Raw genomic sequence first — 12075 nt, 5'->3', positions numbered from 1 at the left:
TTTTGAAGGCAGTTCTTTGCTCAAAGCATCGAGCGAGATTCATTTGTCCTAAGAATCTAAGGATCTTGTTTCTGGACTGGGTGCTTCTGAGCCTTCAAGTCCCTGTGCTAAACTGAGTAGGCCAGGGGGGAGTGGGGATTCCTAAATGTTCAGTTTAGAGGCTTCAGGAACACAGCAGATTTTAACGCTTTATTTAGTTTCCAGGCAGTGTTAGCAAAGGTTCTAGGATGGGAGTACATCCCAACGGGGCTCAGTGTGACCAAACCGCAACCGGAGAAGCGTAGCGTTGTTGGCTCCCCTTCTTAAAACTAGCAGTGGGGCAGAAGATGAGCTCTCTGGGCGGCGAAAAGCCAGGCAGATGGGACTAAGCTCCAGGAAGTCCTCAGAAAGCTAAGAGGGGGGACCGAAAGATAGCCGACAGATTTCAGTGTGAGCAAGGCCTAAATAATGTATCCAGGGAGAACTAATCCCTACGACAAAGCCGTGAGAGGAGTGGAGCCTTCAGACCCAAGGCAGGAAAGGGATCTTGGAGCCGACGTTGGCTGTTCTTTTCAATCACCCCAATGTGTGGCATCAAATGTTGAGCCTCATCTGAGAGGGCAAAGAAAACAGTGAATATTGTTTTGGTCACCACTCTCCCTACGAAGAGTTATCTCCTTATGTTTGTTTGGAACTTACCACCATTGGAGGGTGGCCTCTTCATCACGTCGTTACTGTCGGGAGACCAAATTCTGAGTTAAGTGGGTCGTTGCCTCAGTGGGTCGTGATGTTTCCTTTGTTCTCATTTATTTCAGGATAACATTCAGTTTAAATACGCAGCTTGGTCAGATGCGTGGGCAAAAAGGTGGAGACGTGAGAGGAAAACGGTGTTGAAATATAGTTGGGAGAAGCAGCGTGGCTTAGTGGATAGAGCTAGAGCCTGGGAGCCACTTGTCTGCTGTGTGACTGTGGGCAAGTCACTTCACTTCTCTGGGCCTCAGTTACCTCATCTGTAAAAGGGGGAGGAAGACTGTGATCGCCATGTGGGATAGAGATCGTGTCCAACCTGATTAATCTGTGTCTACCCCAGTGCTTAGTACAGTCCTTGGCACATAGTAAGCACTTAATGAGACCATTAAAAAAACCCAAACTGCATTGAAGGGAGATACTGTGATTCTTCAATTCAGCAATTCAGTGGCGGGGCAGAAGTTGATGGTTTCAAACTGAGGGTGGGAATCCCAGTTGGAGAGGGAGGGGATTGGGAACCAGGGATTCCACCCCAGAACATCAGAGGACTGTGATGGAGGCAAGCAGTCGCTATTCTAACTGGCAGAGCTGACCACCTTCACCCCAGCAGTAGATCGTGAGGTCCTTGAGGCCAAGGACTGTCAGTACTATGTATTGTATGATCCCAAGCACCTTGAACACCCAGGTTTCTTAAAGTAGGTGTGGTGTTCCTGCCCAGCCCACGTTAAGGAAAACTCAGACGAGTGCATAACCATTCTTCCCAAACCCCATCCCTAGGCTCTATCTAGCCAGGCCCACATTATTGGAAGAAGCTTCTTTAATTCTGCAGTCACGTCCCCGCTGAAATTCTTAGCTAGAGATATAAGGCAGAATGGAGCGTATGGCGTTTTGTACCCAATAGATGCCCAAGAAACACAATATCTGTTTCCCCCATCAGACCGTAAACTCCTGGTGGGCGGAAATTGTGCGTACCAATGCTGTTGTATTATACTCTCATAAGCACTTAATTCAATACACTGCACATGCTAAATGCTCAGGAAATACCATTGCTTGAGTAATTGATTGATTGACTGAATGAACGCCATCCTATGCTTTGCCATCCTCTGCAATCCTCAACGCTTAAGATTTGCTAAGATACAAAGAAGGAGACGGTGAGCTCTTTTCGGGGGCTGGGGATGCTAAAAGTTTGAGACCCACTGAGCTACGGTTAGAACAGTAGTTGTGCAATCGTTTCATTTCCTAACAGGTGCCATTGAGCTAATTCAAAAGTTGAATGTAGCATTTTGCTTTTGCATTCTACAGGTATTTTGAAAAGCAGTTCGATCTCTCAGAGCAGACAAAATTACCAATGTTTCTTCACTGTCGAAACTCACATGCTGACTTTTTGGGTGAGTTTGTGTTGGATTGTGCGGACTCATTTAAGACAGAAGAATAGGGTCGGCACATCCAAGTTCCTTTTTTTCCAATGGTTTTCCTTTTTTCTTCACAGATATAATGAAGAGAAATAGAGATAGGTGCGTTGGAGGAGTGGTAAGTGTAAAATAAAATGAAGTTAAATTAATCCTTAATTCATTTGATAATTCTGTTTGACTTTTCTATATTTTAAAAGATGCTTAAATTCAGGCTCACGGTATTAAGTTGGGGAAAAGATGACATAGAAAGTAAAATGTGGGCATCCCTTTCAGTGAATTCTACAGAGCAGAATTTACCCCTTCAAAATATGGGGAGTCAAACTCTTGTCTTTTGAAAACCCAGGGAATTTTCTCTTTCACTGTGTTGGCTTTCACGTTTTCTTTTTTAGTCCTGCTCTATTCCATTCACTCTGCTAGAACAATTTTTTCATAGATTATGATGTTCATCCAAATTAAGATTCATCGTGAGAGTCAACTAGTTATTATAATCCAAATAGGCACGTTCACATCTTACGTGCCATAAAAAAGTGAAAATTCACTCTAACCCAAGATCACCTGGAATAGTGGTTAAAGTGAAGGCATTGTTTCAACTTAAATTCTTCCCCTGGGTCTTTATGAATCAGAATGATGGGCTAATATGCCTTTTACCCTCCTCTGCTCAAGATTAGGAAAGGTAAATAAACCCTGCTGGTCTTTGTCTGGATGAGAGATGACCTTGGGCCTGAAACAGAGGAGAAACCCTGTTTGGCGATTTCCCTCCCTTTCTTGTAGGTTTAGTAAATAATTAAACCCCAGTTCCTCTGGTTCCAGTGGCCAGATTCCCAGTTTGCTCGGTGTGTGACTCCTAGGTTCCTTTTTTTGTCCAGATTCTTTGTGGCATCTCAGCAGACTGCTCCTTCTTTCACTGTTTTTAAACTAATTGACAGCATAAGGTAAGCATTTGTTAGATAATGGAGTAAATAGATAGTAGACCTGTGGGGGCTTTTATATATGTGCTCTAGGAAGTTTTCAAGCCCTTGGGGTGGATGGCATAAATGGCCTAGATACTACTATTAATAATAATAATAATAATAATGATGGCATTTGTTAAGCGCTTACTATGTGCAAAGCACTGCTGTAAGCACTGGGGAGGATACAAGGTGATCAGATTGTGCCACGTGGGGCTCGCAGTCTTCATTCCCATTTTATAATAATAATAATAATAATAATGATGATGGCATTTGTTAAGCGCTTACTATGTGCAAAGCACTGTTCTAAGCACTGGGGAGGATACAAGGTGATCACATTGTGCCACGTGGGGCTCACAGTCTTCATCCCCATTTTACAGATGAGATAACTGAGGCACAGAGAAGTTAAGTGATTTGCCCAAAGTCACACAGCTGACAGTTGGCAGAGCCGGGATTTGAACCCATGACCCCTGACTCCCAAGCCTGTGCTCTTTCCATTGAGCCACGTTTATTATTACTGACTTTAGTTCTGCACACCAAAACGCTGTCACCACAAAGGGAAGGGTATTCCCTTTCATTCCCAGACCGGGATTAGAACCCAGATCCTCTGACTCTCAGGTCTGGGCTCGCTCCCCTAGGCCTGTGCTCTTTCCACTAGGCCACACTGCTTCCCCACTTAGCATGGTGCTCTGCACCCAGTAGGGGTTTGCTAAGGGTTGTTGATTAATTGATTCTCAGTCCCTTTCCTGGGCACTTCAGGTGCTAGTTTTAAAATCAGACCACTGCAGTGTGCTCCCAGGCTACAGATGATGCCTTTAGAAAGCGAGATTGTGAGTTGAAAACTGGCAAGATTCTGGAACACCACCGATTCCCCCCCAAGGTAGTGTTGTGGTGGGGGTCTCGTGCCCAGCTGAAGCTAAAAAATTGGAGGACCACTCGTCTCCCTCCTTCATCCTCGTCAGCAATTTGTTGCGGGCGTGCTCTATGCAGAGTACTGGATTAGGCCCTAAGAGGTAAAAATCGGTGGTTCCTGTACTCGAGGAACTTAAAAGGGGCCGACAGGCAGACACAAATAGTATACCTAAAATAGGAACAGACGGGAAAACCGTGATAGAAGAGATAACAAAAATCCACGCACAGTGAAAGAAGGGGATCAGAGAAACCGATATGCTTGTAAGTACCAAGGATGGCTAAACGGGAGAGGTTTGAGCAGGAAGCGTGGTTTTTTAAGGGGGGTGGGGGCACAATTTAACTGACTGGGTCACGGAGGGAGGGGGCCGTACCGGGGGAAGAGCTCAGGCGATGAATCTGGGGTGGGAGAGTTGGCCCGAGGGTGCAGTTAGAAGGTTAGCTTGGGAGGAACAAAAAGTTTTCAACTGGTGAGCCGCGGGAAAAGGGAACCGAAAGGGAAGGAGGAGTTGGCTGATAGGATCAGAAGCAGGAGTCTGTTGGATGCTGAGAAATGAGTAGACATGGGATGTTTTTGTGGCGGGAAGTGATGCATCCAGAATGATGTCTTAGGAAGATTGAGCCCTAGTCTAGTAGGGGGAGCACAGGGCTGGGAGTTGGAGGACCTGGTTTTCTAATCCCGTCTCCACCACTTGTCTGCTGGGTGACCTTAGGTGAGTCACTTCACTTCTCCGTGCCACAATTCCTCATCTGTAAAATGAGGATTAAATCCTACTCCCTCCTGGACTGGGAGCCCCATGCAGGACAGGGACTGTGTCCAACCTGTTTATCTTCTCTCCACCCCAGTGCCTAATACCGTGCTTGGCAGAGAGTAAGCGCTTAGTGAATACATAATTGTTACCACTGTTGTTAATATTTACGAGCCAGACAGCAGAGCGTTGGAGAGACCGAAGAGGAGAGGAGAGTGGAGGCTGAAAAAGCAATAAGGGGGCTGATGCATAGTTCCCCTGAGAGATCTGCCATCCATCAGTAGTATTTCCTGAGCACCTGCTTTGTGCAGAACACTGTACTAAGGGCTAGAGAGAATATAGATGAGTAAGAGAAACCTTCCCTGCCCTCGAGGGTTGTGGGCTAAAAGGGTGGAGAGGAGCTGGGACCTTTAGTGGAAAATAATCGAGTGAGATTTAGAGACCTTTCATGTGTCTTTCTTTTCTAGTCAGCCTAGAAGCTCCAGGCAGGAAAGGTAATCAGTCCACGGCAGCAGTCCACAGGAGCAATATTCCCCCGTTGCCAGAAAACAGATGGCCCCCTGAGCTTTCGAACCCGAAAATAATAAACGTATTCTCACTGTAAACCAACGATAACATGCTGAGGTACACACATCTTGGTTCTAGGTGCATTCATTTGACGGCACAAAGGAAGAAGCAGCCGCAATAATTGACATGAATCTTTACATCGGAATTAACGGGTGGTAAGTTCTCAGATTTTCAATCAATCCATGGGTATGCCAATTGGATTTGATCGCATGAAAGGGAAATAGGCTAACTGCCTTGATGTTCTGTTTTCAAAGATCATTTACAGTCTTCACTGAATGCCTTTGGCATCTCCTAATCACTTTCTGCCGGAAGTCAGAGCTTGAGATGTAGTTTCCAGGACGCTGCGGGATATGAGAGATGAGATTCCGAATCCTTGCGATATAATGCAGGCGGGGACTGAAAGGGCCCGGCCCGGTCCACCTTGGTCCAGCGAGGCCAGGGTTTAGGCTCAGGAACGAAAGAAGGCCCGGGATCATTTTCGGATCCTAGGCGGAACTCAGGAGAGGTTCTCCCGAGCCTGCTCCAGGACCCAGAGGGTCCCCCGTTCTGAAAGCGGGGAGGCTGTTTCCAGCCCAGACGGAAAGGGAATAACTGGATCCCATTTTCCCAGCCGGAGGTGGAGTCGTGGACTCTGGCCAGCAGACAGTTCAATGAATGGGAAAGCAGGAGCTGACCCACTTGAACTTTAAGTAGGCTTACTGTTTATCATTTTGTTCTTCCAAGTGACCCGGGGCCGTTCCTGGATTCATTCCTATACGTGGTTCCGCCGGCCAGCCCTTTGGTCCAAGTCGGTGGGAAACGTAGTACATCAGGGGCTGTTATTTTTACCTTCCCGAAAGAAACCTTCATTCACTTGTGAGAAGGAACCTTTGAAACCCTAGTTCATGCCTGCGCCAGGAGTTGGCCAAATTCCCAGTTGGACGTTCAAAGAACGACGTGTCGTTAAGAGGATTTGACCCTCACCAAGTAGGGGAGGGAGAAGCAGCAGCAGCAGCAGCAGTAGTTCACTAGTGTTAGACACAACCAACCTTTGTTTTTTGTTTTTTTACCCCTTTCAGTTCACTGAAAACTGAAGCCAACTTAGACGTGTTAAAGTCGATCCCTAGTGAAAGATTAATGATAGAGACTGGTAAGTCACGTTGCGTGCGGAGTTTTGATTCCTGTGGCGTTCGATTTGCATGAAATTCGGTCTTCAGCTCTGTGGCAGGACTTTCAAATATCGACAGCTCCAGACCTCTCTGGAGTTCTACGAGGGTGCTCTCAACCTGATACTTCAGTGCCATCCTCCTCTAGACTCTTAGCTCCTAGTGAGCAGGGCACGTGTCTACCGACTCTTTAACTTTCCGAAACCCTTTGTTCAGTGCTCTGCACGCAGGAACCGCTCAATAAATATCAATGATTGATTGACTGACCCTGAATCTTGTACTACTCAAAACTTTTTTTTTTTTAATGGCCAGGAGGAGTGAGAGCTGTAAGTACCTTTACGAGTTTAAGGTTGCCCTCCTGATTTGGGGTATCCACATTTATATGGAAGAGCCAATAATTAGAAACGTTGGAATGATCCCCTAGCATACCAATGCTAAAACCAGGTGTGTTTCCCGTTCCAGTTCCGGGTCCCCTTAAAGTCATTTGCTTGAAGGTGACCCTGGGAGGTCAGGCAGGTCAAACACTGAGGCTGAGCGGGAATGTTCTGATTTCAGCTGGGCCTCTTGGGGCTAGAGTTTAGCCCCGGACGTTCGGGAGAAGTGGTTGCCCTCTCCGTTCCCAGTCAGTGGGTCAGTGGGCAGACAAGCCGGCGGACAGACAGGCAAACACCACCTCATCCTCCTCACCCAGAGTCAAATCCAGAGTCACTCTTTTCATCCACCGGTCCCCAAATGAGGAATCACCAGCCCCTACTTGGCTGAAATTATTTTCAGGTCTGGTGGTTAGCCCCCAGAGCAAAAAGGAAGAATTTTAACTAAGGGTCAAGAAGGAACGTGTGTATCTGATCAAAGCTGGCCCACAGTGTGTTGCCCTTTACATATTCAGATTTCAATGGCTACCATTTAATGATACGTTAAAAGTCTACGCTTTGGCTGTTGCTCACTGCATCCAACCATCTAGAGCTTCCTTTTGATTCTTTATTCCATTTACTTAAAGTAAATAGTTATCAAATGCAATAGAAGAATATACATTTATTTGTCTTTACCGTTGCATTAACTGTTACATTTTAGCAAATTGAACAGTACATTTGAGATAAATGAAATAGTTCAAGTTTTCTTCTAAACTGTAAAGCCAGAATTTGTACTAAAATAGAGCCGTGGAAGTATAAATTATTTTTACCTAACATTTCGTCTTTTCCTTTATTTTTACTAGATGGGCCTTGGTGTAGTGTGAAAAACACCCATGCCGGATCCAAGTTTGTCAAGACCACTTTTCCTACCAAAAAAAAATGGGAAAAGGGGCATTGCATGAAGGATAGAAATGAGTCCTGCCATATAATGTGAGTATATCATTTCAGTATCAATACTATTCCAGTGATGGGTTGATTGAATTAATACTGTGTACTCTAAGAATGAATTCAACCACCAGATCCAATTTATGAGACTGACATTAGCATCAGTAGATTATACTTAAAAAAATCAAGCCTGAAAAACTATAGTAGCCTTCCATCTGAAACCCAGAGTGCAGTTCAAAAATTACACAACCTTGGATTTTCTCTTTCCCATCTTCTTCATTTCCGATTGAGTTTTTTAATGTTTATGGAGGAAGAGAAGTATATATATATAGATATATAGATATATGGTGAGAGAGAGAGAGAGAGAGAGAGAGAGAGAGACTGACTCCATCCAATGCAAGGAATCTTTCATCTAGCTCTAATTCAACTGGAGAGATCCCAGGCTACCAGGATGGATGTCCGGAGGAAAAGAGCAGAGAATGAGTCACTTGTATTAACTGAATTTGCTAAAAATCGATTCATAGGACATTGCCCACTGTTGGGTAGGGACCGTCTCTATATGTTGCCAACTTGTACTTCCCAAGCGCTTAGTACAGTGCTCTGCCCACATTAAGCGATCAATAAATACGATTGAATGAGTGAATTGCAGGGCAAGGGGAAAATGGAAAGTTCTAATAGAAATCGCCTTGTGAGACTTGCTCCACCTTGAAATGGGAAATAATTCTATCGAGTGATATGTTTAAAAATAGCCATCTCCACACTGAAGCATTATTAAAATATCTTGTAGAGTTGGAATTCAGCAATTTATGGGGCTTATCTTTTGGATAATCGGACCTAGTAGGAAAGCTTTTACAGAACAGTTACTTTTTTAGATGTTGAAATGCATTTCCATAGTATGTACACATGGTTAGGAAAGCCCACCCTCCCTCAAAGCAATTAAGGGGCTTCCCTAAATATACAGTTGATGTGGCAAATCCAAATCTTAATGTGATTAGTAGGGCTAAAGTTATGATATGTAGGAGCAGCGTGGCCGAGTGGAAAGAGTACAGGCCTGGGAGGGAGGGGCCCTGGCTTCTAATTCCTGATTTTCTGGTGTGTGACCTTGGGTAAGTCATTTAATTTTTCTGTGCCTCAGTTTCCTCATCTGTAAAATGGGGATTTAATACCCCTTAAACTGTGAGCCCCATCTGGGACAGGTACCATGTCTAACCCGATTAACCTGTATCTATCCCAGCACTTAGTACACACTGTTTGGCACAGAGTAAGCACTTAACAACTATCTCCCCTGCCACCCCCCCCCAAAAAAGTTTTCCATATAAATAAATGGCAAGAGCCTAATTTATTGTGGGAAAACTTTTATTTCCAAATGATTGGCCTCTTTTAATAAAAGTTTTCAATGGGCTGATCTTTTTGTTTAATCCTCTAAAGCCAACAGCTACGTACTTGGTTTTACTATGTCCAGATTACTATAAATTCATTATTTATGAAAGAATTTTCTCTTTAAAACCTCAGTGATTAGGGCACCACACAGAGTGTACCCAATCTGAAATACTCTCCAAATTTAACATTTCTGTAGTCCATATAAACATTTAATTCGGCTTCAAAATTGCTTTTAAAATACATTTCATAGAACTTTGTCACCTGTAATACGTAGTGCATGAAAAAACTTTTACAAACAAGGTACTCTTTGATTTCCATCCAGCCTTACCATTTTCAAAAAAGATGGGTGTGTATATAGTAAACTAAACGTTGGCCTTCTTTTTTACGCTCTAGGTCAAATACCTAGGACCTAGTTAATGAAAAACAAAGACTTGTCTTCTAATAATGATAATATTAATAATTGTGGTATTTGTTAAGTGCTAAGTGCCAAGCAGAGCACTAAACCCTGGGGTGGATACAAGATAACCAGGTCAGACCCAAGGTAGGAGGGAGAACAGATTCTGAATCTCCATTTTACAAGTGAGGAAACTGAGGCACACACAGGAGACAAGCCCAGTCCTCTGACTCCAAGGCGCATGCTCTTTCAGTAGGCCATGCTGCTTCTAGAAAATGCAGTCTCTGCCGTGTTCAACTTGCTTTCTATTAGAACAGGGCAGTTAAAGTCTGCATCTGGACCATCAGTAACTCTCAATTTGAAGTAAATATTATAGCGTTTATTGTGTGTGCTCTTGAATATTCTGTTAGTTCAATTCTGGATGCTAACATTGGATTCTCACGGAGTGCGCCCAGTAAACCGATCGATGGAAATATTTGCTTTAAATGATTAGGCAGTGTATGTCTAGTGCAACCCACTAGGCAGAATGTGTTTCTTTTAGTTTGTGTTCTTGAAATTTTTACCTGTCCATTTAACTCCTCTAGACACACCAAACGTTTTAAGAGTGATTTACAGAGCTTGAGGGTTTAAGCTCACTAAATTCTTCTCTGCACATTTTCATAAACGGCAGCTTATCTGTAGAAACATTTGGAAAATTGTCTCATCGCAAGGTTATTTTTCAGTCGTATTGGACAGGTGTACATTAACTCTGATGGCAGAGAAGCAGCGTGGCTCAGTGGAAAGAGCACGGGCTTCGGAGTCAGAGGCCATGGGTTCAAATGCCGGCTCTGCTGATTGTCGGCTGTGTGACTTTGGGCAAGTCACTTCTCTGTGCCTCAGTTCTCTCATCTGTAAAATGGGGATTAAGACTATGAGCCCCCCGTGGGACAACCTGATTACCTTGTAACCTCCCCAGCGCTTAGAACAGTGCTTTGCACATAGTAAGCGCTTAATAAATGCCATCATTATTATTATTATTAATAAAACTTAATGAAAGATTGACCTTTGATGTAAAGGACCAGAAGGGTAGATCATTCCCATCAGCCATGGCCGTTACTGATTAAAAAATATCAAGCTGTTCTTCGGGATTGGAAGCATGACTTTTTCTTCTCCGCAAACAAACTTGCGTTCTACGTCTGCCATCCTGTCCATCGGGAGAGTGAGTTTTACATTTCATCGCTAAGAATTTTAATCTTTCACCGATATGCCAGTTTTCGTTCTGTTTTTTAGTCAGGTCCTGGAGATCATGTCAGCAGTAAGAGAAGAGGATCCCCTTGAATTGGCCAACACGATGTACAACAACACCATTAAGCTCTTCTTTCCAGACATGTAAAGTAGCTGACTTTCACCTTGTACTTTTCAAAAGCTACTAAGAACTTTCCACTCAAGTACTGGGCACTCAAGATCAACGCTCATCATAACCAACACCCACCTTTTCAGCCTATTGAATAAGTGCATAAAAGGCAGAACCTGCCCGTTAGGGTAAAATAGATGGGAGTATGGTTGTAAGAAAAAGCAAATCTGTCATGGCTAAAGTTCCAAAAAAAAAAAAAATATATATATATATATATCAAAACTGAGAGCCCATTGTAACAATCTGCCCTAAAGGGGTGTCTTTCTGGGGCGTTCACGGCTAGGACAAACAGAGCTCCGATCGAGATCCCAAAGCGGCATATGGGGAGGTGCTTTTTAGCGCATGGGACCATCACGTTTCATTTCCATTTTCTTTCCATTAAAAGAATAACGAATCCGATGGATACTCAAACTCATGATAAGGCCCCTTTGGATGCTAACGGAGTCTCCTGTCCAAAGACGGCCAAGGCTCCGTCTCGTCCACGCTCAGTTTACCCCTTAAATACTTGACGGTCACCCCGTCCTTCCGGGATATATCGCCTTGGTAGCCCACGGTTTTCATGATTCCTGCTGGGCTCGTCCACTTCACCAGACATCCTACCACACTAAGAGGTTCTGCCATCCGAAACCTTGAGCGCTGATGACCCAGCCCCAGCGGGAAGCCCCCCTCCTGCTAGACTAGAAGCTCCCAGAGGGCAAGAACCACGTCTACGCACTCCTGTACTCTCCCAAGCGCCGCCTGGTACAGTACTCTGCACCCAGTAAGTGCTCAATACATACCACTGAGTAAGGGAGCTGTTTTTAAAGAACCAAACGAAAACTTACACCCTGATTGAGCCATGGGTTTCTGCAAACCTGGATGCGGGTATATATATTTAATAAAGCGTGATCTAACTGCTTTCCGTTTCAAAAACGTACCAGGTTTGTACCTTTTTCAAAGCGAACTCTCTTCACCTATTAGGTTCTTGTTCGTTCTCCTCTTTCCTTTGGGAGCAAGCAGGGGAGAATACTTCGTTCCTACCAGTGTCACTGCTTTACCTCTTCCCGCTCCCACCCACGTGGAAGAAAAGCCGGGGTCAGTTATTTAGCTTATTGAAGTATGAGTGGCTCTGGCACACCCGCTGCACTGTTCAAACTATTAAAAAGCTGTCTGTCCAAA

General features: G+C 44.3%; 1 protein-coding gene across 1 annotated transcript in view; it reads left to right on the top strand.

Moving 5' to 3' along the window:
* Window positions 1-12075, top strand: part of TATDN1 (TatD DNase domain containing 1) — a 24090-nt gene extending 12015 nt beyond the window's left edge. Inside the window, exons 7-12 of the mRNA XM_038760188.1 lie at window positions 2029-2114; window positions 2216-2256; window positions 5389-5465; window positions 6369-6439; window positions 7669-7795; window positions 10794-12075. Coding sequence (XP_038616116.1) covers window positions 2029-2114; window positions 2216-2256; window positions 5389-5465; window positions 6369-6439; window positions 7669-7795; window positions 10794-10896 — 505 coding nt within the window. The 3' untranslated portion in view covers window positions 10897-12075. The remainder of the gene's footprint in view (window positions 1-2028; window positions 2115-2215; window positions 2257-5388; window positions 5466-6368; window positions 6440-7668; window positions 7796-10793) is intronic.

The sequence above is a fragment of the Tachyglossus aculeatus genome, chromosome 18 (genome assembly GCF_015852505.1).
Source record: "Tachyglossus aculeatus isolate mTacAcu1 chromosome 18, mTacAcu1.pri, whole genome shotgun sequence".
Lineage (NCBI taxonomy): Eukaryota > Metazoa > Chordata > Mammalia > Monotremata > Tachyglossidae > Tachyglossus > Tachyglossus aculeatus.
Note: the sequence above shows the minus strand (reverse complement) of the source record. Positions and strands in the feature narration are given on the sequence as shown.